This window comes from Hypanus sabinus, chromosome 18, assembly GCF_030144855.1.
Source record: "Hypanus sabinus isolate sHypSab1 chromosome 18, sHypSab1.hap1, whole genome shotgun sequence".
Lineage (NCBI taxonomy): Eukaryota > Metazoa > Chordata > Chondrichthyes > Myliobatiformes > Dasyatidae > Hypanus > Hypanus sabinus.
The window spans coordinates 30,811,164-30,838,507 of record NC_082723.1 but is presented as its reverse complement, the minus strand read 5'-3'; the positions used below and the strand labels follow the sequence as shown (position 1 = coordinate 30,838,507).

Sequence of the window (27,344 nt, the reverse complement as noted above, 5' to 3'; positions counted from 1 at the left end):
AGCAAGTAGCACAGCTTGTAAACACTTTCTGTAGCCAGCTAAGAGTCTTTCAATTCTTGTTTGGGGGATTTTCGCCCATTCTTCCTTGCAAAAGGCTTCTAGTTCTGTGAGATACTTGAGCTGTCTTGCATGCACTGCTCTCTTGAGGTCTATCCATAGATTTTTGATGATCTTTAGGTTGGGGGACTGTGAGGGCCATAGCAAAGCCTTCAGCTTGCGCCTCTTGAGGTAGTCCACTGTGGATTTTGAGGTGCGTTTAGGATCATTATCCTGTTGTAGAAGCCATCCTCTTTTCATCTTCAGTTTTTTTTTACAGACGGTGTGATGTTTGCTTCCAGAATTTGCTGGTATTTAATTGAATTCATTCTTCCCTCTAGCAGTGAGATGTTCCCCGTGCCACTGGCTGCAACACAAGACCAAAGCATGAGTGATCCACTCCTGTGCTTAACAGTTGAAGAGGTGTTCTTTTCATGAAATTCTGCACCCTTTTTTCTCCAAACATACCTTTGCTCATTGCGGCCTAAAAGTTCTATTTTAACTTCATCAGTCCACAGGACTTGTTTCCAAAATGAATCAGGCTTGTTTAGATGCTCATTTGCAAACTTTGACACTGAATTTTGCGGTGAGGACGCAGGAAAGGTTTTCCTCTGATGACTCTTCCCTGAAGGTCATATTTGTGCAGGTGTCACTGCACAGTAGAACAGTGCACCACCACTCCGGAGTCTGCTAAATCTTCCCGAAGGTCTTTTGCAGTCAAACGGGGGTTTTGATTTTGCCTTTCTAGCAATCCTACGAGCAATTCTCTCAGAAAGTTTTCTTGGTCTTCCAGACCTCAACTTGACCTCCACCATTCCTGTTAACTGCCATTTCTTAATTACATTACGAACTGAGGAAACGGCTACCTAAAAAGGCTTTGCTATCTCCTGATGAAGGGTCTCGGCCCGAAACATCGACAGCGCTTCTCCCTATAGATGCTGCCTAGCCTACTGTGTTCTACCAGCATTTTGTGTGTGTTGCTATCTTCTTATAGCCTTCTCCTGCTTTGTGGGCATCATTTATTTTAATTTTCAGAGCGCTAGGCAGCTGCTTAGAGGAGCCCAAGACTGCTGATTGTTGGGACACAGTTTGAGGAGTCAGGGTATTTATAAAGCTTTGAAATTTGCATCACCTGGCCTTTCCTAACGATGACTGTGCATAAGCCATAGTCTTAACAAGCTCATTAAGGTCTGAGACCTTGGTAAAAGTTATCTGACAGCTCAAATCTCTTGGGGTGCCCAAACTTTTGCATGGTACTCCTTTCCTTTTTTCACTCTAAAATTGTACAAAACAAAAAGAATACACTAATCTTGCTTAAATGTTGAAAAGAATGTTTCACCTTTAACTTTATGACTTTTGGAGATCAGTTCATCTTAACTATTCACAGTAACAGACATTTTGACCAGGGGTACCCAAACTTCTGCATGCCACTGTATATTTCCTTTTATACCCACAACTGGGATTATATTGCAGGTATCCAATCTGCAATTAATTCATTTTCTGTATTTTTAAATTTAACTCAGCATTGTACTTAACTATTTTGTGACATTGCGCAGAATAGGCCCTTCAGGACCTTCAATCTGCACCGGCAAGCAATCCCCGACAAACCCAATGTAACACGAATCTAATCATAAGACAATTCATAATGACCACCTATACTACCTGGCACATCTTTGTACACTGAAAGGAAACCAGAGAAAATGCACGTATTCCACTGGGAAGACAAATTCTCAAAGTGTTCATGATTTTGGTTCGGGTTGCGTACAAGATAACTGCTTCCCACTTTGAATCAGCAGTTCACTGAAATCACTGAACGCATACCTACATCCCAGCACCAGACACTGGGTTACTTATAGCGGCATTATTTGCAGTGGCTAGCAGCGTTGTCCCTCAGCACCAAAGACTCGAGTTCAATCACAACCTCAGCTGCAGTCTGTGTGGACCTTTCACATTCCCTCTGCACCTGGGCGTCCTCCAGGTGGTCTGATTTCTTCCCACATGCCAGTAGGATAACTAGCCACTGTAAATGATACCCCAGTGTAGGAAAAAGCAAAATAACGCAATGCAGTTGATAAATAAACAAAGAATGTAAAGGTTGGGGAATGGAACTATTGGGATGGCACTGGCACATCAGAATAGAGCTGATAGGCTGAATGGTCCCTTTCATGTTATAATTTATTTACTTCATTATATGTAGAACAATACAGCACAGTGCAGGCCCTTCAGCCCAGTGTTGTGCCAACCGTTTAACCTACTCTTAGATCAATGTAATCTTCCCCTCCCACAAAGCCCTATTTTTCCATCATCCATGTGCCCATCTAAAAGGTCTTTAAAATATCCCTAATGTACCTGTCTCTACCACCACCCCTGGCAGCGTGATCTACAGACCCACCAGTGTCCCCCCCCTTACACTTTCCTCCCCACACCTTCAAGCCTCTCCAAGCCAAGTTGACTATTCCTAATCACTCTATACGTTTCCAAATGTTCATAAACTGTCTCAAAGGATCTTCTCCAATAATTTATACACCATTTCTTTAACAGATGACTGCTTGTAACTGAAGGTTTAAAGTTATTATTTGTTGAGACAAGTTGCATTTAAACAAAAGTTTACGGTAAATAACCCCTCACCTCAAGCTGATTGAGCAGAACTCCTGATAATTCAGCACCCAGTTCCCTTGAGGACACCGGGGCCTCAGTTCCCACACTATCTCCAGCACACTAGGCCAAATCTCCCACACTACTCCCAGCACACCAGACCCTACTCCTGTGCTCGCTCTAGCATGCTAATCCCATTTCCCGCATTGCCTCTGTCCTTAGAGACACCAAAAGTTAGGCATGAATTCAACGAGACAGCATCTGTGGAGGCAAATATATTCAACCATTTCTTTCTCAATAGATGCTGCCTGACCAGCTGAGTTCCTTCTGTAGTTTCTCCTTTTGTTCTACATATCAGCATCTGCTGTCTTCTGTAGCATCACAAAGGCATTCCCTCCAACAGTGTAGCACTCCCTCAATACTACACCATGATGCACTTCCTCAGTACCACCCCTCCTCAGTGCAAAGCTCCCTCAATACAGGCCCTCATACAGTGTAAAAAGAACTCCCTCCCTATTGCCGTAGTAAGACGCTTCTTCAGCACGATCCTTCATTAGTGTGGAGCTCCCTCACTACTGCCCCAGTACGGAACTCCCTCAATACAATCCCCTCCACAGAGATCCCCCATGATTGCATTAGTCAGCCGCTCCCTCAACACCACATTTTCCCAACTGCAGTGCTCCCACAATACAGTCCCTCCCACAGTGGAGACCTCCCTCACTACAGGCTTGGGGAGATGCTCCGTCCCCAGTGAGACACTTCCTCAGTACTGGCCCTTTATCAGTGAGGAACCCCCTTATTCAGACGCTCCATCGGCGCAGAGAGATTACCCAATGTCAGGACCTACCACTAGCTCTCCGGCTCCTGACAACCACCTTCCCGAGCATCCGGCCCAAGTAGTGATCCCGCGCATGCGCCATAGGAACTACATTTCCCAGCATACCATCGTATCGCCCTATCCGTTCGCCAGGGGAGCGCATAGCACATTGGGTAATGTAGTTCCGTTGCTCGCAGGCGGGAAGTGGTGGCGCGGGGTGAAGGGTCAGCGGTTGTCTCGGCCGGATGTGGTGGCGAGGGGGCGGAATGCGTCGGTCCGCGGGCGGGGAGGTGAGCTTTCGGGGTCGGAGTGAGGGACTGGAGGCCTCCCGGCTGGGTCAGTGTAATCTGAAGGGCGATTCTCATCACTACACCGAGTCTAAGGCTTCGGGAAGGGCGCGGAACTGAGGCTGGGCTTGGTACCATTCACTCTGCGCTTCTGTGAAGCCCAAGGCCTCCGTGGGGTCAAATTCCGCTTCATTCGGCGGCGGGAAGGTGAGGGATCGCCGAGTTATCTGCGGCGGGGAGGTGAGGGAGCTCCGCAGTGTCAGTGGAAACGGTCTTTCCTCAAATTTCTTAATTGTACTGCTTCTGCTTTCACTCTCCATCAGCTTCCCATTGATAATTTTGCATTTGGCTACACTGAGGTTTTCTTTATCATATATAATTGCCTGTTGTCCTGTCAGCAGGAGTTTAGCATTTGAGAGGAAAGCTGAACACCGGCATAAACTCACATGATCACTGAGAGAATGCACGGATTCTCCACTGACAACAGCCAGACCTGGACTCTGGAGCAGTTTTCCATGATACGCTTTCTGTTCCACTAACCTCCCTCTATCGCCATGTTTTATTAATATCCAGCTCTCAATTTACTCTATTCAGGCAGATGGGGCTTGTCAGCCGTGGGTGGCACCTCATCTAGGAGAAGGATCTTAAACCTCCACTGCCTTGCAGTGAAACACACTCGAGGAAAAATCCAGAGCTGTCGTCCACTATGGCAGTCCTACACTGAGCTGACTGGCAACTCCTGCAATACCACTGGTGCCAAACTGTATCAGTCTCTGCCTTTCCTTTGGAATCATTAGCTACATGGAGAGGGGAGAGCCTGCTTCACGGGCAACAGCTTGCTCTGTATATCATACTGCCCTGGCTTGTGTATCAATGAAGATCATCCAGGTCTCTCTTCCCACCATTACAGACATTTACACTACACGCTGCATCCGCAAAGTAAACAGCATTATGAAGGACCCCACACACCCCTCATACAAACTCTTCTCCCTCCTGCCATCTGGGAAAAGGCACCGAATCATTCAGGCTCTCACGACCAGACTATGTAACAGTTTCTTCCCCCAGCCATCAGACTCCTCAATACCCAGAGCCTGGACTGACACCAACTTACTGCCCTCTACTGTGCCTATTGTCTTGTTTATTATTTATTGTAATGCCTGCACTGTTTTGTACACTTTATGCAGTCCTGGGTAGGTCTGTAGTCTAGTGTAGTTTTTTTCTGTGTTGTTTTCACATAGTTCAGTGCAATTTTTGTATCGTTTCGTGTAGCACTATGGTCCAGAAAAACATTGTCCCGTTTTTACTGTGTACTGTGGTCGAAATGACAATAAAAGGTGTCTTGACTTGACTTCCACAACTAGGATGCAACATCCATGGTTGCCCTTGAAGATTACTCTGTCTTCATCAACTGCATATCTGGAAATAGATATGAGTCAGGGTGTCAACCCATGCTATCCACCTACCCCCTTTTAAGCCTTGTTAGATCTTGGTGCTTGGTGTTATAAATCTGTGTTACAAGAGCATTGCATTATAAATGCTGATTTTGTGTTGTTCAACTAAGCAAAATCATAATTAACATTCCTTGTTTGTTCAGCACACTCTGCTTCATCCTTTTTGAGCATATGGCTTTTGATGTGCTGACCACTGAATTCTCTCTTCCTTTGTCCAGCTGAGTGTGACACTCGTCACCCTGGTTCATCTCTGATGATAAACGAGAAAATCTGCAGGTGCTGGAAATCCAAGCAACACACTCAAAATGCTGGAGGAACTCAGCAGGCCAGGCAGCTTCTATGGAAAAAAAGTACAGTCGACATTTTGGGCCTTCGAAGGGTCTTATATTATCATAGATGCTGCCTAGCTTGCTACGTTCCGTCAGCATTTTGTGTGTATCATCTCTGATGGTTTCGGTTTCTTTTCTGACAAATGTAATGTTTGAAGAAGCCACCCTAATTCTAATTAATCTAAATCCTTCAGAAGTGCAATTATGTCAGAAGAATGAAGTTGAGAGGGATAATAAATCAGCAATGATGGAATGGCGGAGCAGATTCAGTGGGCCGAGTAATCTACTTCTGCTCCTATATCTTATGGTCGTATGTTGATGATCTCAGAATCAGGTTAAATTCCACTGAAATATCTTGTGAAATTTGTTTTGCTGCAGCAGTACATTGCAATAATAAAAGCAACTATAAATTATAATTAGAAATATATATTTAAAAAATAAAGCAGTAGTGCAAAAAGGGAATGAAAAAATGTCAGGTTCATTGTCCATTCAGAAATCCAGTGGTGGAGAGGAAGAATTTGTTCCTGAAACATTGAGTGTGTATGTACTTCCTTTGTGATTGTAGCAATGAGAAGACAGCACCCTTACCTCATTCCTTTACTTGGCAGGCTGCTTGTCAGACGTGTAGTCCTGGAGGGACCAAAGCTATGGTCTTTTTAGGTTGGCACAAACTTGTTCTCTAGCCATCGATTACTGTGCTTAGAGGCAGCCTGTCTCAGGCTGACACAGATTGTTCCAACTGTGTCTCCTCTCACTCACAAGTCAACTTCTATGACAATGCTCAACACTGAGCTCCAGATTCAGATGCGGTGTTTGCAATGTGCCTGTGCTTTATAAAATTTATTATTATTATTGTTGCCGTTCAAAGCAGTTACTATCTGACCAATGACTAAAATCCTACACATGAAATAGAATTTAAAAGTAGTGCTTGGACTGGTGAGAAAAAAAGGTAACTTTCTGTCAGCTTCGGGTATTGAGCTAGAGATAATGTGTTGGGAATGGTTACTAACTTAGTCTTAATGGTACTTGTCCTATTTTTATCCTAATATAATGCCTGTCTACTATACAGATCAGAGCATAGTGCTTAGTGGATCTCCACATAGTCCAGCTGTAAGATCAGGATTCAATTTCCACCGCTGCCTATAAGAAGTTTGCATATTTTTCCAGTGACCACATGGGATTCCTTCGGGCACTCCGGTTTGCTCACACATTCCAAAAGCATCCGGATTAGTAAGTTAATTAGTCACATGGGCATAATTGGACAGCTTGGTTCTATAGGCTGGAAGGGCCTGTTACTGTGCTGTGTCTCTAAAATAAAACTTTTTACATAGCTCTTCTGAACTGATTTTCCTGCATTAATGTGTATTGGACCTTCCTTTGAGTAAATTGACTGTTTTGCCTTAATGACAATCAATCTCAGAAGGATTTTAATGGGATTATGCTTGGGTGCTGATACATTCCTTGTTTTGTTGTAGTGACATATGGAGACTGAAAATGAATCTCTTCCGTTGGAGAACGCTTCAATTCTGTCTGAGAGCTCCTCACAGGAGGGGCATCGACTCTGGATTGGCAATCTCGATTCTAGGTTAACTGAGTGAGTACTGTGAATCAGAATCAGGTTGATTATCACTGGCATATGTTGTGAAATACGATTTTTGGCACCAATTCAGTGCAATACATAATTGAAATTGCAATAAGAAATACATAAGTAAGCAGTGCAAAAGAAGTATAAAAGGAAAAAAAAAGCTGAGTAAGTGTCACTGGTTCATTGCCCATTCAGAAGTCTGATAGCAGAGAGGCAGAAGCTATTCCTGTTTAGACTCCTATACAGTGGCATGCAAAAGTTTGGGCATCCCTGGTCAAAATTTCTGTTACTGTGAATAGTTGAGTAGAAGATGAACTGATCTCCAAAAGTCATAATGTTATAGATGAAACATTCTTTTCAACATTTTAAGCAAGATTAGTGTATTCTTTTTGTTTTGTATGATTTTAGAGTGGGAAAAAAAAGAAAGGAGCATCATGCAAAAGTTTGGGCACCCCAAGAGATTTGAGCTGTCAGATAACTTTTATCAAGGTCTCAGACCTTAATTAGCTTGTTAGGGCTATGGCTTGTTCACAGTCATCATTAGGAAAGGCCAGATGATGCAAATTTCAAAGCTTTATAAATACACTGACTCCTCAAACCTTGCCACTGGCTGCAACACAAGCACAACCCCCGTGCTTAACAGTTAGAGAGCTGTTCTTTTCATGAAATTCGTCACCCTTTTTTCTCCAAACATGCCTTTGCTCATTGCGGCCGAAAAGATCTATTTTAAATTCATCAGTCCACAGGACTCTTCCCTGAAGGTGATATTTGTGCAGCAACCCAGCAGCATTGGCTCCTCTAAGCAGCTGCCTGGCACTCTGAAAATTAAAATAAATGATGCCCAAAAAGCAGGAGAATGCTATAAGAAGATAGCAAAGCCTTTTCAGGTAGCCGTTTCCTCAGTTCATAATGTAATTAAGAAATGGCAATTAACAGGAATAGTTGAGGTCTGGAAGACCAAGAAAACTTTCCAAGAGAACTGCTCGTAGGATTGCTGGAAAGGCAAATCAAAACTCCCGTTTGACTGCAGAAGACCTTCAGGAAGATTTAGCAGACTCTGGAGTGGTGGTGCACTGTTCAACTCTTCAGCGACACCTGCACAAATATCACCTTCAGGGAAGAGTCCTGTGGACTGATGAACTTAAAATAGATCTTTTCAGCCGCAATGAGCAAAGGCATGTTTGGAGAAAAAAGAGTGAAGAATTTCATGAAAAGAACAGCTCTCTAACTGTTAAGCACGGGGGTTGTGCTTGTGTTGCAGCCAGTGGCACGGGAAACATCTCACGGTAGAGAGAAGAATGAATTCAATTAAATACCAGCAGATTCTGGAAGCAAGCATCACACCGTCTGTAAAAAAAAAACTGAAGATGAAAAGAGGATAGCTTCTACAACAGGATAATGATCCTAAACACACCTCAAGATCCACAATGGATTACCTCAAGAGGCACAAGCTGAAGGTTTTTCCGTGGCCCTCACAGTCCCCCGACCTAAACATCATCAAAAATATGTGGATCAACCTCAAAGTAGCAGTGCATGCAAGATGGCCCAAGTATCTCAGAACTAGAAGCCTTTTGCAAGGAAGAATGGGTGAAAATCTGCCCAAACAAGAATTGAAAGACTCTTAGCTGGCTACAGAAAGTGTTTACAAGTGGTGATACCTGCCAAAGGGGATGTTACTAAGTACTAACCATGCAAGGTGTCGAAACTTTTGGTTCGGGCCCTTTACCTTTTTTGTTATTTTGAAATTGTAAAAGGTGGAAATAAATAAGTAATCTTTTTTAAAATATTAAAGAAATGTGTCACCTTTAACTTTATGCCTTTTAGAAATCAGGTCATCTTTTTCTCGCTTAGCTATTCACAGCCACAGAAATTTTGACCGGGGTGCTGAAACTTCTGCATGCCACTGTAGCCCTCTCTTGATGGTAGCAATGAGAAGAGGGTATGTGCTGAGTGATGGCATTCCTTAATGATAGACTCTGCCTTTTTGAGGCATGACCTTTCGAAGACGTCTTCAGTGCTTGGGATGTGCATGGAGTTCACCACTTACTGCAGTTTGTTCCAATCTTGTGCCATAGCCTCTCAGTACCAAGCGGTGATACAACCAGTTAGAATGCTCTCCGTGGTGCATCTGTAGTAATCTGCAAGAGTCTTTGGTAACATACCAAATCTCCTTAACTCCTGTTGAAGTATAGCTACTGCCATGCCTTCCTTGTAATTACATCAGTATGTTGGACCCAGGGTACACCTTCAGAAACATTAACACCCAGGAAGTTGCGACTACTCTTCTTTCCACTGCTTATTCCTTGATGAGGACTGGTGTGTGTTCCCTTGACTCTCCTTAGTCAATTCCTTCGTCTTCCTGGCGTTGAGTGCAAGGTTGTTGTAAATATTCCCTTGGTGAAACACAAGGTTCAGATTCAAAAATTTGTCTCTCTAAATGTTGAATAACAAAACTATGTATGAATGTTGATAATCATGTCAGTTGGTAAGTTAATACCCAGTATTTGGATTAAATATGAAAGTTCGTTCATTCTGTGCCGTGTCGTATGATGTGGGCGATCGTGGTCTTTCCATGTCCGTGTTTGTTCTTGGCAAATTTTTCTATAGAAGTGGTTTGCCATTGCCTTCTGGGCAGTGTCTTTGCAAGGTGGGTGATCCCAGCCATTATCAGTACTCTTCAGAGATTGTCTGCCTGGTGTCAGTGCTCATATAACCAGTACTTGTGATATGCACCAGCTGCTCATATGTCCATCCACCACCTGCTCCCATGGCTTCACATAACCCTGATCAGGGTGGCTAAGCAGGTGCTACACCTTGCCCAGGGTGACCTGCAGGTTAGCAGTGGGAAGGAGTTCCTTTCACCTCCTTTGGTAGAGACGTATCTCCACTCTACCACCAAAACAAAATATTTGTTACTGAGATTCAGATTCAGTTTTTTGTCATTTATAAACCACAAATACAATGCAGTTAAAAAATGAGACAACGTTCTCCGGAATGATATCACGAAAAAGCACAAAACAGACCACACAAGAAAAACCACATAACGTTTGGTAATCCCCAATCCAGAGTCCGGAGAGGCTGCTGCATATCGGTATCTCGCTGCCGTCTTAGCACGTTCCCCAGAAAGGAACTACAAACCCATCAGACAAACCTAAAGCTACAAAACCTACACAAAACCACATAGTTACATATAATTATAGTTAACATATAGTTTCAACAGTGCAGACAAAACCATAATTGATCAAAGACTAACTGACAAAGACCACATAATTATAACGCATAGTTTCAACAGTGCAAAGCAATACCGTAATCTGATAAAGAGCAGTCCATGCACGGTTTAAAAGAAAGTCTCAAAGCCCCGACAGCCCATCATCTCACGCAGACGGAAAAAGGAAGAAAAACTCTTCCTGCCTTGAACCTCCAGCGCCACAGCTTGCCGATACAGCACTTTGGGAGCTCCAACCACAGCCAACTCCGAGTCCGTCCAAAAACTTCGAGCCTCCGACCAGCTCTCTGACACCGAGCACCATCTGTGCCGAGCGCTTCAACCCCAGCACCTGCCGCCAAGCAACAGGCAAAGCCAAGGATTCGGGACCTTCCTCCCAGAGATTTTTCCAATCGCACACTAGCAGCGGCAGCGAAACAGGCATTTCAAAAGTTCCACCAGATGTTCCTCCGTGCTTCGCACGTCCGTCTCCATCAAATCAGGATTGTACAAGGCCCCTACTTACAGATAACAGATATTCATTCCTGGAAGCATAGAAATATAGACATAGAAAATAAGTGCAGGAGTAGGCCATTCGGCCCTTCGAGCCTACACCACCATTCAGTATGATCATGGCTGATCATCCAACTCAGAATCCTGTACCTGCTTCCTGTCCATACCCCCTGATCCCTTTAGCCACAAGGGCCATATCTAACTTATCACTGGAGTGGCCACTGCACGCTGCGTCGCGCCGCCATCTTGAAATGTGTGTGATGCAGATCTGATGCAGCACAGAGAAAACACAATAAATATAAATATGTTGTATACATTGATTGTATGTTCATAGAATGATGCTAGGTACAGGAGTGCCTGTACATAAGGTGATAAAGTAGTGGGTGGGGTTGTGGATGGATGGTTTAATGGGTGGAAGTGTTACCAGCCTTGGGGAAAGTATCTGTTTTTGAGTCTGGTGGTCCTGGTGTGGATGCTGCATAGCCTCCTTCCTGATGGGAGTAGGACAGACAGTCCATGTGTAGGAAGTTGGAATCCCTCGTGATGTTGCTGGGCCTTTTCCAGGACCTTTCTGTATAGTGATAAATTTCAACTTGGCCTATTTTATTTTGTCTCAAAGTACCCTGAGACCTCATCCTTAATAATTGACTCCCAACAGCTTCCCAACCACTGAGGTCAGAGTAACTGGCCTATCATTTCCTTTCTTCTGCGTCTTTCCCTTCTTGAAGAGTGGAGTGACATTTGCAATTTTACAGTCTTCCGGAACCAGCCCAGAATCTAGTGATTCTTGAAAGATCATTACTAGCCTTCATGACCACTTCAGCCATCTCCAGAGTGTACACCACCTGGTCCAGTTGAGTTATCTACCTTCAGACCTCTGTTTCCCAAGAACCTACTCTCTGGTTATGGTAACTTCACACACTTCATACCCCCTGACTCCTGGAACTTCCAACATACTGCTTGTGTCTTTCACAATGGAGACATGTAAAATAATTATTCAGTTCATTGTCCCCTATTACTACATCACCTGCATCGTTTTCCAGCAGTCCGATAGCCACCATCAGCTCTCTTTTACACTTTATGTATCTGAAGAAACTTTTAGCATCCTCTTTAATATTAGTGGCTAGCTTACTTTTGTATTCCACTTTTACCTTTTTACCTTGTATTCCACTTTTTACCTTTTCCACTTTTACCTTTTTTCGCTGTTACTATCTACCACCATATTGAAGTCTCCCATGACTATTGTAACATTGCCCTTTTGGTGTACATTTTCTATCGCCTGTTGTATTTTGTGGACCACCTCCTTTTAACTATTTGGGGGTCTGTATACAACTCACATCAGTCTTTTTTACCTTTGCAGTTCCTTTGCTCTATCTACAATGATTCAACACCTTCCAACCCTATGTCACCTTTTGCTAATGATTTTATTTTATTTTGTACCAGTAGAGCAATGCTGCCTTCCTGTCTATCCTTTTTGATACAATGTGTATCCTTGGACATGAAGTTCCCAGCTATAATCTTTCAGCCAAGATTCAGTAATATCTACAGCATCATACCTGCCAATCTGCTGCTGTGCTGCAAGTTCATCTGTCTTGTTCTGTATACTTCGAGCATTCAGATACAATACCTTCTGTCCTGTATTCACTCTTTTTGATATTGTCCACCTTTTACATTGCAGCTCATCCTGGTGACTGCAATTTTGCCCTATTAACAGCTTCTCCTTGCTACACATTGCCTCTATTTGTAAACCAGCTACCTTATCTTCAGCACTATCTACCTTATCTGTCTTTCCTAGGACATTTCATGCATTGAAGTATAGGCAGCTCAAGACACCAGTCACACCATGCTGAACCTTTTGATTCGTTACTTTGTCTGAGGTCTTGCCAACATTTGCCTCCATGACCTTTCTACTAACTGTTATGACACTCTGGTTTCCATTCCCATTCCCATGCAGCTCTAGTTTAAACCCCACTGTGCAACTAAAGAGCTCGTAAGGGTATTACACTTAGCGTAAAATTAGACATAATTAAGCGTTTCAATCGTGGTGAACAAAGTAAGGGCATTGTCCGTGCGTTCGCAATATTTACATGCAGAGAGAAAGAATCTTGAAAGTTGCCGATGGTTGGTTCTGCTCATAGCAAAGTGGTCTCTCTTAGTCGGCATCCAATAATGGATAAAATGGAAAGTCTGTTGCTTGAGTGGATTGATGGGTGTACAAAGCGTGGTGTTCTGTTAAGTTATCTTATGCTTAAGGAGAAATCAGTCCAGTCTTTTTAATAAGCTGAAATAGAAAGCACTGGACGATGGTGATGAAAGTGTTGTGAAAGTGGAGTTTAAAGGTAGTCATGGGTGGTTTGATCGGATTCTGAGGCGAGGGCAGCTTCATAGTTTAACGTTTACTGGAGAGAGTGCTTCGGCTGATACTGAAAAGTTCCCAGCAGAACTGAAGAAAATAATTACAGAAGGTGGTTATTCATATAAGCAAGTGTTTAACTGTGACGAAACTGCAATTTATTGGAAAAAATTGCTGAGCAAGACATTTATTTTGATAGAAGAAACTGACAGATGAAGAGCTGATGCAATTGCAAGAGGAAAGGATAACAATCAAAACCGAACACAGTAGCAAATGAAGTTGTCCAGAAACTGAACGTGAAGCAATTGAGTGAGATTTTTGCTGCAATAATTGCAGAAGAGTATGACTTCAGTTTTGAAAGGGTACGTAGGTTTAGGGCATATTTGCAGGATGGTTTGAGTGTTTACAAAGAACTGTATGATAGAAAAATGCATGAGGCTAAGCAATCAAGCATACTGTAATTTTTCATGCCTTCCACATCAGCCACAGCAGACGATGAACTTCGACCTTCGATTTTGAGGCAGGCAGACATAGATGTTAGTGACCTGCCTGCCCTGGTGGAAACAGACAACAATGAGATGACAACCCAATCTCCTGTACCTCCCACCACCCAACCTCTGATGACTCAGCCTAACACACCATCATCAGTGTGCTCACTGTCTTCCTGATTCCAGTAAGTGAAACTACACTGTACATACATTATTTCTACTTTATATAGATGGTTGTTGTCTTCAGGAGGGCACGGGGTGACCACTCCCCACTGAACATCGACAGCTCCGCGGTAGAGTGTTCGTTAAGAGTACCAAATTTCTTGGTGTTCACCTGGCAGAGAACCTCACCTGGTCCCTCAACACCAGCTCCATAGCAAAGAAAGCTCCGCAGCGTCTCTACTTTCTGCAAAGTCTGAGGAAACTCCATCTCCCACCCCCATCCTCATCACATTCTACAGAGGTTGTATTGAGAGCGTCCTGAGCAGCCGCATCACTGCCTGGTTCGGAAATTGCACCATCTCAGATTGCAAGACCGTGCAGTGGATAGTGAGGTCAGCTGAGAAGATCATCGGGGTCTCTCTTCCCGCCATTACGGACATTTACACTACACATTTACATCTGCAAAGCAAACAGTGTTATGAAGGACCCCACATATACAAACTCTTCTCCCTTCTGCCATCTGGGAAAAGGCACCATAGCTCTCCTCTACAATCACTCTGAGCACCGGTGCCCCACAAGGCTGTGTACTCAGCTCCCTGCTGTACTCACTGTACACCCATGATTGTGTAGCCAAGTTTCCACCGAACTCAATATACAAGTTTGCTGATGACACCACAATAGGCCGTATCTTGGGTAATGATGAGTCTGAGTACAGAGAGGAAATTAAGAATCTGGTGGCATGGTGCAAGACAATAACCTATCCCTCAACGTCAGCAAGACGAAGGAATTGGTTGTTGACTTCAGAAGGAGTAGGGGACCACACGATCCCATCTACATTGGTGGTGCGCAGGTGGAACAGGTCAAGAGCTTTAAGTTCCTTGGGGTGAATATCACAAATGACCTGACTTGGTCTAACCATGCAGAGTCCACTGCCAAGAAGGCCCACCAGCACCTTTACTTCCTGAGAAAACTGAAGAAATTTGGCCTGTCCCCTAAAACCCTCACTAATTTTTATAGGTGCACCGTAGAAAGCATTCTTCTAGGGTGCATCACAACCTGGTATGGAAGTTGTCCTGTCCAAGACCGGAAGAAGCTGCAGAAGATTGTGAACGTAGCCCAGCACATCACACAAACCAATCTTCCATCCTTGGACTCACTTTACACCACATGCTGTCGGAGCAGTGCTGCCTGGATAATCAAGGACACGACCCACCCAGCCAACACACTTTTTGTCTCTCTTCCCTCTGGGAGAAGGTTCAGGAGCTTGAAGATTCGTACGGCCAGATTTGGGAACAGCTTCTTTCCAACTGTGGTAAGACTGACCCGATCTGGGCCGTACCTTCCAAATATCTGGACCTGACTTGCACTACCTTACTTCCCCTTTTCTATTTTCTAATTACGATTTATAATTTAAATTTTTATTATATATACTTCAATTTGTACTTCAGGGAGCGCAAAGCGCAGAATCAAATATAGCTGTGATGATTGTACGCTCTAGTATCAGTTGTTTGGTAACAATAAAAGTAAACTAAAAGTAGCATTCAGACTCTCATGACCAGACAGTTTCTTCCCCCAAGCTTTCAGACTGCTCAATACCCAGAGCCTGGACTGACACCAACTTACTGCCCTCTACTGTGTCTATTGTCTTGTTTATTATTTATTGTAATGCCTGCACTGTTTTGTGCACTTAATACAGTCCTGGGTAGGTCTGTAGTCTAGTGTTTTTTTTGTGTGTCGTTTTTACGTAGTTCAGTGTAGTTTTTGTACTGTTTCATGTAACACCATGATCCTGAAAAACGTTGCCTCATTTTTACTGTGTACTGTACCAGCAGTTATGATCAAAATGACAATAAAAAGTGACTTGACTTGACTTGGCCTGATGTGTTACTTGGTATGAGTTGGCAGCTTCATAGCTTAAAGGATACTGGAGAGAGTGCTTCTGCTATGCTAGTAGCACTACATAATGAGGTTATACGCTACGTTGTGAGATTATACGCTACGTTGTGAGATTTTCACTACGCTAGACAGTGCTGCAAAGATTGCAGTAAAGTATTTCTACTTTATAAAGGTTGTGTATTTATCATATGATTCCTGCTTTTACTATATGTTACTGTTATTTTAGGTTTTATGTGTTATTTGGCATGATTTTGTAGGTTATTTTTTGGGTCTGGGAACACTCACAAATTTTTCTTATACAAATAGTAATTGCTTATTCACTTTACAACATTCCAGCTTACGAACTGTTTCATAGGAGCGCTGTACCTTCAAATAGCGGGGGAAACCTGTACTGTGCATTAGCCAGGTAACACCATCCCTATTGTAAAGTGTGATGGGGATGGCATCATGCTATGGGAATGCTTTTCAGCAGCAGGGACTGGAAATCCTGTCAGGATTGATGGGAAGATGAATGCTGGTAAATACAGAGAGATCCACGGTAAAAGCCTGCTTGCATCTGCCAGAAATCTTAAAATGGGGAGTAAGTTCATCTTTTAACAGGACAATGACCCAAAGCACACTGCCAGAGCAGCCGTCAAGTGGTTTCAAATGAATAAAATAATGTACTTGAGTGATCCAGTCAGAATTTTGACCTTAACCTAATTGAACATCTCTCACAAGACCTCAAGATTGTGTCCGCTGCCACTCCCCCCAACTAACCTGGAACAGTTTGAGTAATTTTGCAAGGAGGAATGGGCAAATCTTGCCCAAAAAGACTACTGGCTGTAATTGATGCAAGGGGTGGTTCAGTTAAGTACTGAGCAAAGAGGAATGATTTCTTTTGAACTTCTGACATTTCAGTTTTTGAATTTTTAGTTTTTCAAATGCTTAAAAATTTTCCTTGCCTTTTGGGCTTTACTGTGAAAAAAGGAGCATGTGATTCACAAATAAAATTTCTCAGTTAAATTGCTCAAAATCAGTGCCCTGGCAGAGATATTTAAATCATCCTTGGTGACAGAAGAGGTACTAGGGAATTGGAGGATAGCTAACATTATTCTGCTGTTTAAGAAAGGCTCTAAACATAAATCAGGAAATTAGGCCGGTGAGTCTGAATTTAGTAGTGGGAAAGTTATTGGAAGGTATTTTAAAGGACCAGCTAGATAAGTATTTGTATAAACATGGACTGATTAGGCATAATCAGCATGGCTTAGTGTGTGGTAAGTCATGGCTCACCAATCTTGTATAGTTTTCAAGGTAATTACCAGAAAATGAGATGAAGACAAGACAGTGGATGTTATCTGCATGGACTTTAGCAAGGTTTTTGACAAGATCCAGCATGGGAGATTAGACAGGATGATTCAGTCACTCAGCATTCAAGATACCGCAGTAAATTGGTTTAGACATTGGCTTTGTGGGAGAAGCCAAAGAGTGATAGTTGAGGGTTGCCTCTCTAACTGGAGGCCTGTCACTGGTGGAGTGCCACAGGGATTGCTGATGGGTCCGTTATTGTTTATCATCTATAGCAATGATCTAAATCAGTGCTCCCCAACGTTTTTTAGCCCAACGCTTCCCATGCCAACCGCCCCACCCAAAGCACCTTCATACTTGCCAATGCCTTTCTTAGGTGCAATATACTTTCCAGCACCCCTCTAGAGTAAAAGCATGTCTGCCATATGCTAACATGAGAAAAATAATTGTGCTCTAGTTTTTTGTTTGTCTTTAAACTGAGCTTACGCAGTACCTGTGCGCTGTATAGCAGCTTCGATATCAATATGATCCTTAAGCTTGATGATTTTTAGCAAGAGTTGAAATATCTGGTTCAAGTTGTGACAGCAAAAGTCTTAAGTCCCCACGAAGGTGTGAGGGTGGAAATGCAATGAAGAGCAGTTGGGCTCTTCTCCAAAGACCAGGAAACTTCTTATGACATTGTAGCTGCATGCCACAAAAGTCAACATGTTTGAAAAGCATTTTTCTGAATTACGATAATTTCTTCTTGTAAGCTCCCTTCCTTTTCTTCCACCTTGCAAAGAAATGGGTTAATTACCCAGTCCAGAATTTCCTGATTGTTTAAATCCTTAAATTGATTCTGAAAATGCTCCTTTAATGACCGCAGGTGTAAGCAGTACTCTTGCAGATCACCATCTGGGAATTAGAATGCCATACTTTCTATTCAGGGAAACTGAGAACATTCTTCTCCCAATGTTTTGCTTATTTATTTCCAATTTTCTGATAAAAATGGACACTTCTCTTTTTGCCTGGATTAAATTAAAATTCTCACCCTGGAATTTCATACTTAGAATGTTTATTTTGTCATGCAGATTGGCTAGGCATGCCACATCTCCACGTATTTCCCAAAGCTCTTGTCCACTTTGAACAAAAATTCAACCACAGTATCGAAAAAAATCAAAGAAGCACTTTAAGCAGCAACCTTTTGACAGCCAACGCACTTCAGTGTGAAGAAGCAAGCACATTACTGTCGAAATGTTCAGCTATTTAATGGATGAGTTTTAATTTTGATGATATTACAAGAGTCATACTTGATAAAAGTCACTGGCTGATGTTTTTCACTGCAAGATGTTGATGATGAATTGCACAATGGATTGCAAACGGAATTTCTTTTTTCATAAATGCCACTAAACCAGCATAGCTACCAGTCATATATGGTGTTCCATCTATTGCACAAGAAATCATGCTTCTAATTGGAATACTTTTATTTTCAATATACATTTTGGACTCAGATTGATTCATTGATATTTGGTTTCAACTTTTTACAAAGAGAATCTCTTCATAAACTTTTCTACTTTTAATAAGCCGTACTTTGATTCTGATATGCCATCATCAATGCCTCGTCGTCTCCCACGGTTGTATCCCATCCAGTTGTATCCCAAATTTTTTTTGTAGCTCGGTGCATAGTTGATACTCAGTGTCTTCACCCATTTCGTCAATACAACGAGCTGCAGAGTTATTTCTTAGAGGAATTGATTTTAAAATACTGGTATCCGTTTTAAGAACCGTGGTGAGCACTTCTGATACAGCAGGCATTGTTAATCTTTCACCCATTGTATGAGATTTCCCACACTTTGCTATCATTTTGGAAATGTTGTAAGAAGCAATGAGACCACTATCAAGGTCATTTTTAGCTTTCTTGGCAAATGACTCAAGTGTGCAATGCTTTTCAAATGCTTCTTTCATCTTCTGGAACTGAGTAATACCATAAGTAGCCTTTTCAACGTGTCTTTTACGGAAGTGTTCCTCCAATCTTGATGGTTTCATGGCTTCATTAGGCAGTACAGTATTACAAATAAGACACATGGGGCGTCACTGATCTGACGGGAATGGAATAAATCCATACTCCAGGTTTGTGACATTGTATTGACGCACTTTCTGTAGTTTCTGTTTCTTAGCAGTTAGTATTCAGGGCTTCACTGCTTTATTTGACTAATAGAGGTTGCACTGTACATACTTATCCATTATAAACAGGGCTAAATTCATTGTAAATTGTCCCGCAATTAGTGTAGGGTTAAATCGGGGGTTGTTGGGTGGTACAGCTCGTTGGGCCTAGAGGGTCTATTCTGCACTGTATCTCTAAGTAAATAAACGCACAATTACTTTGGTAAGTTAACTGAGGATGCAACCAATTTGTGGATATTCTTTGAACTTGCGCTTTGTGGTACTAGTTTTGTCTACTATCATTGGTTTACTATGTGGTGTGTCATATGACGTGGGTGATCGTGGTCTTCCCATATGTTCATGACAAATTCTACAGAAGTGGTTTGCCATTACCACCTTCTGGGCAGTGTCTTTACAAGTCAGGTGATCCCCACCCCCAGCCATTATCAAAGCTCTTCAGAGTGTCTGCCTGGCATCTGTGGTCATACAACTAGGACTTCTGATATACACTGGCTGCTCCCATGGCCCTGATCAGGGCGGCTAAGCAGGTGCTTCACCTTGCCCAAGGGTTCATTTCATAGCTTGTCACACCAGACAGTCAGTCATTCTTGTCTGGCGCGTAGTGTCAGGATTGGTCTCCTTTCAGATTAAGCAGGTCACGGTATGAACGTTCCTGACTCGACTCTTGTTTTTTACGAGGCTGAGTGGCTAGCTCGACACTCAATCTGGCACGGATGGAAAGCGTGCTCGGGGGAGGCGACTGGGTTCAAACTCGGGAACCTTCGCTTCCTAAGTCCAGCACTGATGCCACTGCGCCATCAGCCGGGTGACCTGCACTATAGTGGAGGGAAGGAGTGCCTTACACCTCCTTTGGTAGAGATGTGTCTCCACCTGCCTCCCAGGCCTACTATGTACTGGTTATTTAATCATATTTTATTCTAAAACAATCTTTGAGAAAGAAAGCACAGAGTCAGTGAAAAAATCGTACATACAGTTGATATTCAAAGTAGAGTATATCCTTAAATTAATAGAACACTATAGCACAGAAGCAGTGCCTTTGGCCCATCTAGTCCATGCCAAACTGCCTAGCCCTATTGACCTGCAGCTGGACCATAACCTCCTGTCCAGGTACCTAGCCAAACTTAAGTGTTGCGATTAAATCCGCATTGGCCACTTCTGCTGACAGCTCATTTAATCCTCTAAGGTGAACTTTCACCATTAAGACATAACCTCTAGTTCTAGTTTCACCCAACCTCTATGGAAAATGCCTGCTTGCATTAAACTTCTGTACCCCTCAGAATTTTGTATGTACCCATCAAAACCCCACTCATAACCGATAGGGAATAAAGGTTATTGGGGTGGAGATATGTCCCTACCGAAGGAGGTATAAGGCACACCTTCCCTCCGCAAAAAAAAATAAGGAATAAAAGTCCTAATTAACTCACCTTTCCCTATAACTCAAGTCCTGGAAATATCTTTGTAAATTCTCTTCTGTACTCTTTCAACTTTATTGCTAACTAGACAGTTGATCTTGATATTACCTAAATATTAAGATTATCACTTAATTATCTAATATATTGATATTAGGTTATGTTAAATACCATAATAATAATGATAATTGATAATGATACCTAATCCTTTCATGTTGTCATTCACATCCTGTGGAGAAGCTGGTATGATTTATTGTTACACCAGCTTCTTTTTAACTGTATCTTAAATACAAAAAAAGGCTTTGGCAGTTTTATTACCTAAGCCACCATCTGGTGTTTGTTCCTTTCCTTTGCATTGTTGAAACGGTGTAACACTATTAATCTAAAACATATTTCTCTTAATAACTTTGGAAGTTGTCAAGTACCCACAGATTGGACAGGTGAAGGAGCAGAGGTTCGACAGCCAGTGTGGTCTGAGAAGTTTTTAATATGGAGAGCAAAATGGAAAAACCTAATAAGTTTCCCTGTCATTAGGTCACCTCTGTGAACTCTTAAATGGTTGTCAGCTCAAGGGCTCAAACATTACTGTAGAGATTTAGTTGCCACCTGAAACCTGAGACGTATGTTACTAGAATGTTTATGCCAATCTGATCTTGGTAATGTATTCAGGGGTGATATTAGAATCAGAATCAGGTTTATTGTCACCAGAATGTGTTATGAAATCTGTTAACTTAGCAGCAGCAGTTCAGTGCGAAACATAATATAGAACAAGAAGAAAAATAATAATAATAATTAATAAATTTTCAGTATTACGTATATTGAATAGATTAAAATCGTACAAAAACAGAAATAATGTTTATTTAAAAAGTGCGGCAGTGTTCACAGGTTCAATGTCCATTTAGGAATCGGATGGCAGAGGGGAAGAAGCTGTTCCTGAATCACTGAGTGTGTGCCTTCAGGCTTCTGTACCTCCTACCTGATGGTAACAGTGAGAAAAAGACATGCCCTGGGTGCTGGAGGTCCTCAATAATGGATGCTGCCTTTCTGAGACACCGCTCCTTGAAGATGTACTGGGTACTTTGTAGGCTAATGCCCAGGATGGAGCTGACTAAACTCAACCCCCTGCAGCTTCTTTTTTGCTTCTGAGTAGTAACCCCCCCCCCCCCCGCCCCATACCAAACAGTGGTGCAGCCTGTCAGAACACTCTCCACCTTCTCATACCAGACAGTGATGCAGCCTGTCAGAATGCTCTCCATGGCACATCTATAGAAGTTTTTGAGTGTAGTTGTTGACGTACCAATTCTCTTCAAACTCCTAGTGAAGTATAGCTGCTGTCTTGCCTTCTTTATAATTGCATCGATATGTTGGGACCAGGTTAGGTCCTCAGAGATCTTTACATCCAGGAACTTGAAACTGCTCACTCTCTCCACTTCTGATCCCTCTGTGAGGGTTGGTATGTGTTTCTTTGTCTTACCCTTCCTGAAGTCCACAATCAGCTCTTTCGTCTTACTGATGTTAAAGTATGCTTATACTTCAGTATCCAGGTAAAAGAAATTGTAAAAGTAATAGAAAAAATATTTCTACTCATTTTATATCCCCACCTACCCTCTTAATACATCTGTACTGCAAATTAGGGTGCCACAGTAATGTGGCAGTTGCTGCAAAGCTATTACAGCTCAGGAGTCAGGGTTCACTTACGGTGATGTCTGTAAGAATTTTGCTCGTCCTTCCCATGAGCACATGGGTTTCCTCCGGGTCTCCAGCTTCCTTCAAAGTCATACCAGTTGGTAGGTTAATTGATCATTGTAAATTGTCCTGTGATTAGGCTAGGGTTAAATAGGTGAATTACTGGGCCGTAAGAATGAAATATATTCTAAGAAATTGGAGAAGACTTATCAGAATATTAAAATTTATCAAGCACCAGGCCATACACCACCAGCCTCAGGAACCGTTATTGCCTAACAATCATCAGGCTTTGAACCAGCATGGATAGTTTCATTCACCTCAACTCTGAATTATTCCACAATCTTCCTACTCACTCACAAGGATGTTACAAGTCATATTCTCAGTATTATTTAACTTATTTGCACAATTTGTCTTCTTCTGCACATTGGAATCAGAATCAGGTTCAACTTACAATTGACTTTATTTTCCATGTGCAGTGCAGTGGTAAGGACAACATCACAGACACCACATTACATCTAGTTAAACACAATATAAGTACTCACAATAGGTAATAAATACTAAAGATTAATGCGTGTAATTTAAAATACAAATACACATAATAAAACTGGCTGTTTTTACTGTTAAAGGTGCTATTCATGTTATATGTTCAAAATTGGGTGTTGAGGAGGCGAATGGAGGAAGACAGAAAACTGGATCAGACTCTTCTGGTAGGGACTAGTGGCAGTGTCCAGATGGTTTGAGAGTTTGAGAGTGTATTATGTGTAAAATCCTCTACTATTTGTTGAGCCTCCTTTAATGTCCATCTCCAATGGACTGCTGAGTGATTCTTGTTCCTGGACAATGATTTTACTACTTAGTCTGACAATTCTGTTGAGTGGGCTGAGGTTGATGGTGCTCATTGCTCCAAACCATGCCATGATGCTGTAGGTCAATATTGATTCAATTAAGTATTTATAAAATGTCTGGAGAATCGGTGGCTAGACCTGAAGTTTCCACGTCTCCAACCTGAAGTTGTTGGCACTTGGACAGTATCAACCCACCATTGGTCTTAAAGATGATGTTGTTATCTATAGTGCCAAGGTATTTGTATTCTCCAACACTATTTTCAGGGTTGGGACAGTGTACTGTTGTTTTCTGAAGTCCACTACCGTTTTATTGGGTTTCAGGTTCAGATAGTTGTTTGCACACTACCTTGCACATTTATTGGTTTCCTCATTGATGCAGTCATCAGTGTTGGTAGTGTCAGTGATAACTGTGTCATCTGAGTATTTGGTGTACTGCATGTCTGGGTGTGAGCTTCTGCAGTCGTCTGTGTAGTGTGAACAAGACTGGTGAGATAACCAAGGCCTGTAATGCTCCATTTGATAAGTAGTGAGGTCATGGAACCTATACAGATTGAAGAGGAGGAGTTGCTTGCTATCTTGAGGTAAATCAGAGTAGATAAATCCCCAGGACCTCACAGGGTATTCCCTCGGACCTTGAAGGAGACTAGTGTTGATGATAAAAAGATTGGAGGTGTAGTGGACAGTGAGGAAGGTTTTCAAAGCTTGCAGAAGGATTTGGGCCAGCTGGAAAAATGGGCTGAAAAATGGCAGATGGAGTTGAGGTATTGCACTTTGGAAGGAAAAACCAAGGTAGAACATACAAGGAAAATGGTAGGACACTGAGAAGTGCAGTAGAACAGAGGGATTTGGGAATACAGATACAAAATTCCCTAAAAGTGGCATCACAGGTAGATAGGGTAGTAAAGAGAGCTTTTGATACATTGGCCTTTATAAATCAAAGTATTGAGTATAAGAGTTGGAATGTTATGGTGAGGTTGTATAAGGCATTGGTGAGGCCGAATTTGGAATATTGTGTGCAGTTTTGGTCACCGAATTACAGGAAGGACATTAGTAAGGTTGAAAGAGTGCAGAGAAAGTTTACAAGGATGATGCTGGGATTTGAGAAACTGAGTTACAGAGAAAGATTGAATAGGTTAGGACTTTATTCCCTGGAGCGTAGAAGAATGAGGGGAGACTTGATAGAGGTATATAATTAGGATGGGTATAGATAGAGTGAATGCAAGCAGGCTTTTTCCACTGAGGTTAGGGAAGAAAAAAAAACAGAGGACATGGGTTAAGGATGAAGGGGGAAAAGTTTAAAGGGAACATGGGGGGGGGCTTCTTGGCACAGAGAGTGGTTGGAGTGTAGAATGATCTGCCAGATGAAGTGGTAAATGCAGGCTCACTTTTAACATTTAAGAAAAACTTGGGCAGGTACATGGATGAGAGGGGTATGGAGGGATATGGTCTAGGTGCAGGTCAGTGGGACTAGGCAGAAAAATGGTTCGGCACAGCCAAGAAAGGCCAAAAGGCCTGTTTCTGTGCTGTAATGTTCTGTGGTTCTATATTTGTTAGTGTTCATATAACCATTATATCTCACTTTTTGATGTCTGTCTGTGAGGAAGGAGATGATGAGGAGTATGAGGTGGGGGTTTTACATCCATTTACTGGAGTTTGTGTCCCATGGGATGGGGTTCCATGGTGCATTGGAGAAGTCCACAAGCAACATCCTAACAAGTGGTCCGGGCCTCTCCAGATGTGTGTAAGTATGGCGCAGTAACGTTAGTACTGCATCATCCACACCTTGTTTCAGCCTATAAGCAAACTGGAAAGGGTCAGTGAGCCGACTTACCATCACCTGTAGCTGCGGTGGGAGGAGCCTTTCAAAGGACTTCATTACCAGCGATGTTAGAGCTACAGGATGGCAGCCATTATTGCAGGTGGGGTTGCTCTTCTTGGCAATTGGGCATCTGGTGGCAGTTTTCCAAATGGTATGAAATGTTCAGAGAGCAGTGTTTGGAACCATCATTGGTTGTTCGTCTGCCTTTAGGTTTAGTGTTGCATAAATTCTATTGCATATCCTTATTTTCCTGTAAGAAAAATGAATCTCAAGGTGGCATATAATAATCGGGAATTAGAGGACATCACAGATTTTATAATCCTGCATGAGCTCTCAGGCCTCCCTCCACCAGTCTCTTAAACGTAAACAATTTCCTTCGAGTCATCCTTTGTGAACCCTAAGTTCCTAAATTGTGGACTTCAGTACCTAAAACTATAAGGGATGCACTCAGTTGACGCCAGCTCAAAACCTTTTTAACTAACATCTTTTTGTCTTTTTTGTGTTTTTTAAAATGTTTTATTTTCATCTTCACACTTTTAACCAATTGTAAAACACTTTGCATTACATCATCTGCATGAAAAGTGCTCTATAAAGTTATTATTATCACTTTGATAATAAATTTTCTTTGACTATTGGTCAGTGCTGTAAAGTTCGGATTAAGTTGCTAAATATAAATGAAATATCAGTTTTCATACTTTAAGATTTTGTAACAGGACTAGGTCAGATTCAGCTAGCATTGTTCCTCAGGAGGGTACAATCACTCAGGTGATTGATTTAGCATATGCGGCAGACTGCTGTTTTATTGCTCTGGGTGTTTTGAAGATTATTGTTTTGAAAGAAGCCTTGACTCTAATGGCAAAAATGTTTGAATAGTTGATGCTGTGCCAGGCGGAAAGCCAGAGGAAGAGGAAAGAGAAGAGAACTGGGGAGAAGGCTGTCGTGACTCACGTTCACATCAGTTGTCAGGAAGTGGAGGACGAACTTGCCTGGCAGTGAAGTGCGTGGCCACTGCTTTGTGGGCAGCTGGGAGCTCGTTAATCATGACTGCTGCCCACACCGCGAACCTTCAGTATATTTTACTAATGAACCAAATATTACACCCGGTCCAGAATCGCACCTTCGCATGGTTCCAATTTTATTGTCAGAATCTGGCAAGTTCTTGTGTAAAAGAAAGCAGTCAAAGTGATTGCCCTGAAGTTCACACACCTCACTGATAAGCAAACAGCTAAGTGGTTTTGTCGGCAACTGAAGTACGGTATTAACATCATTACAACAGTCTAGCTGTAACTTAAATACTTCCTCGTCATCAACTTCAAAGTAAATAGACCCAACATCTTAAAGTCTATTCAGATAAGTACCATTACTTAATGTTTTTATTTCTTTTCCTTTATAATTTATTTTCAGCATTTTCTGCGACATGAACCATCCACATCAATTATTTTTACAAAATAATTTGCAATTTTCAATTACTGATCATCTAGAGAACTTTAACATTCTAATAAAATTTTTCTACATCTCTGTCAGTGCTAAAGCATTCATATACTACGGAAGCCAGCCACCCTTCTGTGAACTCTGTCTGTACTTCTCATTGCCACAGTAAAATTGCCAGCATAATCAAAGACGCCACCCAGCCCAGATGTACCTTTTCCCCCTTCACCGAACTAAAAATACAAAAGCCTAAAGGCACATATCAGCAGGCCCAAAGACAGGTTCTACCCTGCTGTTATAAGATCAGTTCCCTAGCATGATAATGAACTCATAATCCCTCTCGTTAATAACCTTGCTTATTGTTCACCTGCACTCCACTTTCCCTGTAGCTGTCACATTTTATCCTCCATTCTGTTATTGTTTTACCTTGTTCTACCTCAATACACCATGTAATGAACAGTGTGCAAGACAAGCTTTTCACTGCAATTCAGAACATGTTACAGTAATAAACCATTTCCAATTCCATTCCAAGTATAGAGGAACTATCAGAATCAGGTTTATTATCACTGGCAGGTGACATAAAATGGCAATATTTTAAAGTATTTCTTTGCTTCTTTCACATGAAGTTAGCACACGCTAACTTTCCTTATTTTCTCTGCACTCTATACAGTTCTACCACCCATCTACAATAGAGGCACCTGCAACATCATCTTAAGCCCGTGACCCTACTGGAGCATAGGCCACTGACAGTCGCTCACCAGAGTCCTCTGTCTGGGCCAGTCTTTCAAGTTGTCTCTTCAAAGATTCTTCCTCTCCTAGGGATGAGGTCTTCAGAGTTTCTCTTGGCATTTCTGTAGCTCTGGGTTTTTACAGGAAGGGGTTGCTAGCCTCATTCCCAACCCTCCTTTGGCAGCAGACTTGGGACTGTCTGTGGCGGAGGTAGAGGCAGTTTACTTTGGCCAAATAACCTATTACACTGATCAAGGAATA

General features: G+C 42.2%; 2 protein-coding genes across 7 annotated transcripts in view; one reads left to right on the top strand and one right to left on the bottom strand.

The window, feature by feature from the left end:
* mrrf (mitochondrial ribosome recycling factor) overlaps positions 1-3,593 on the bottom strand; it is a 73,690-nt gene extending 70,097 nt beyond the window's left edge. For all 3 annotated transcript variants that reach the window (XR_009516480.1, XM_059993972.1, XM_059993973.1), the window contains exon 1: positions 3,479-3,593. The gene's annotated coding sequence lies outside the window, so the exon portion shown is untranslated. The remainder of the gene's footprint in view (positions 1-3,478) is intronic.
* Positions 3,594-3,682: 89 nt separating this feature from the next.
* rbm18 (RNA binding motif protein 18) overlaps positions 3,683-27,344 on the top strand; it is a 52,217-nt gene continuing 28,555 nt past the window's right edge. The window contains exons 1-2 of one of the 4 annotated variants that reach the window (XM_059993968.1): positions 3,683-3,942; positions 6,991-7,109. In XM_059993968.1, coding sequence (XP_059849951.1) covers positions 6,997-7,109 — 113 coding nt within the window. In that variant the 5' untranslated portion in view covers positions 3,683-3,942; positions 6,991-6,996. Of the gene's footprint in view, positions 3,976-6,990; positions 7,110-27,344 lie in introns of all 4 variants that reach the window. The other 3 variants (XM_059993969.1, XM_059993970.1, XM_059993971.1) reach the window with 3 other exon arrangements.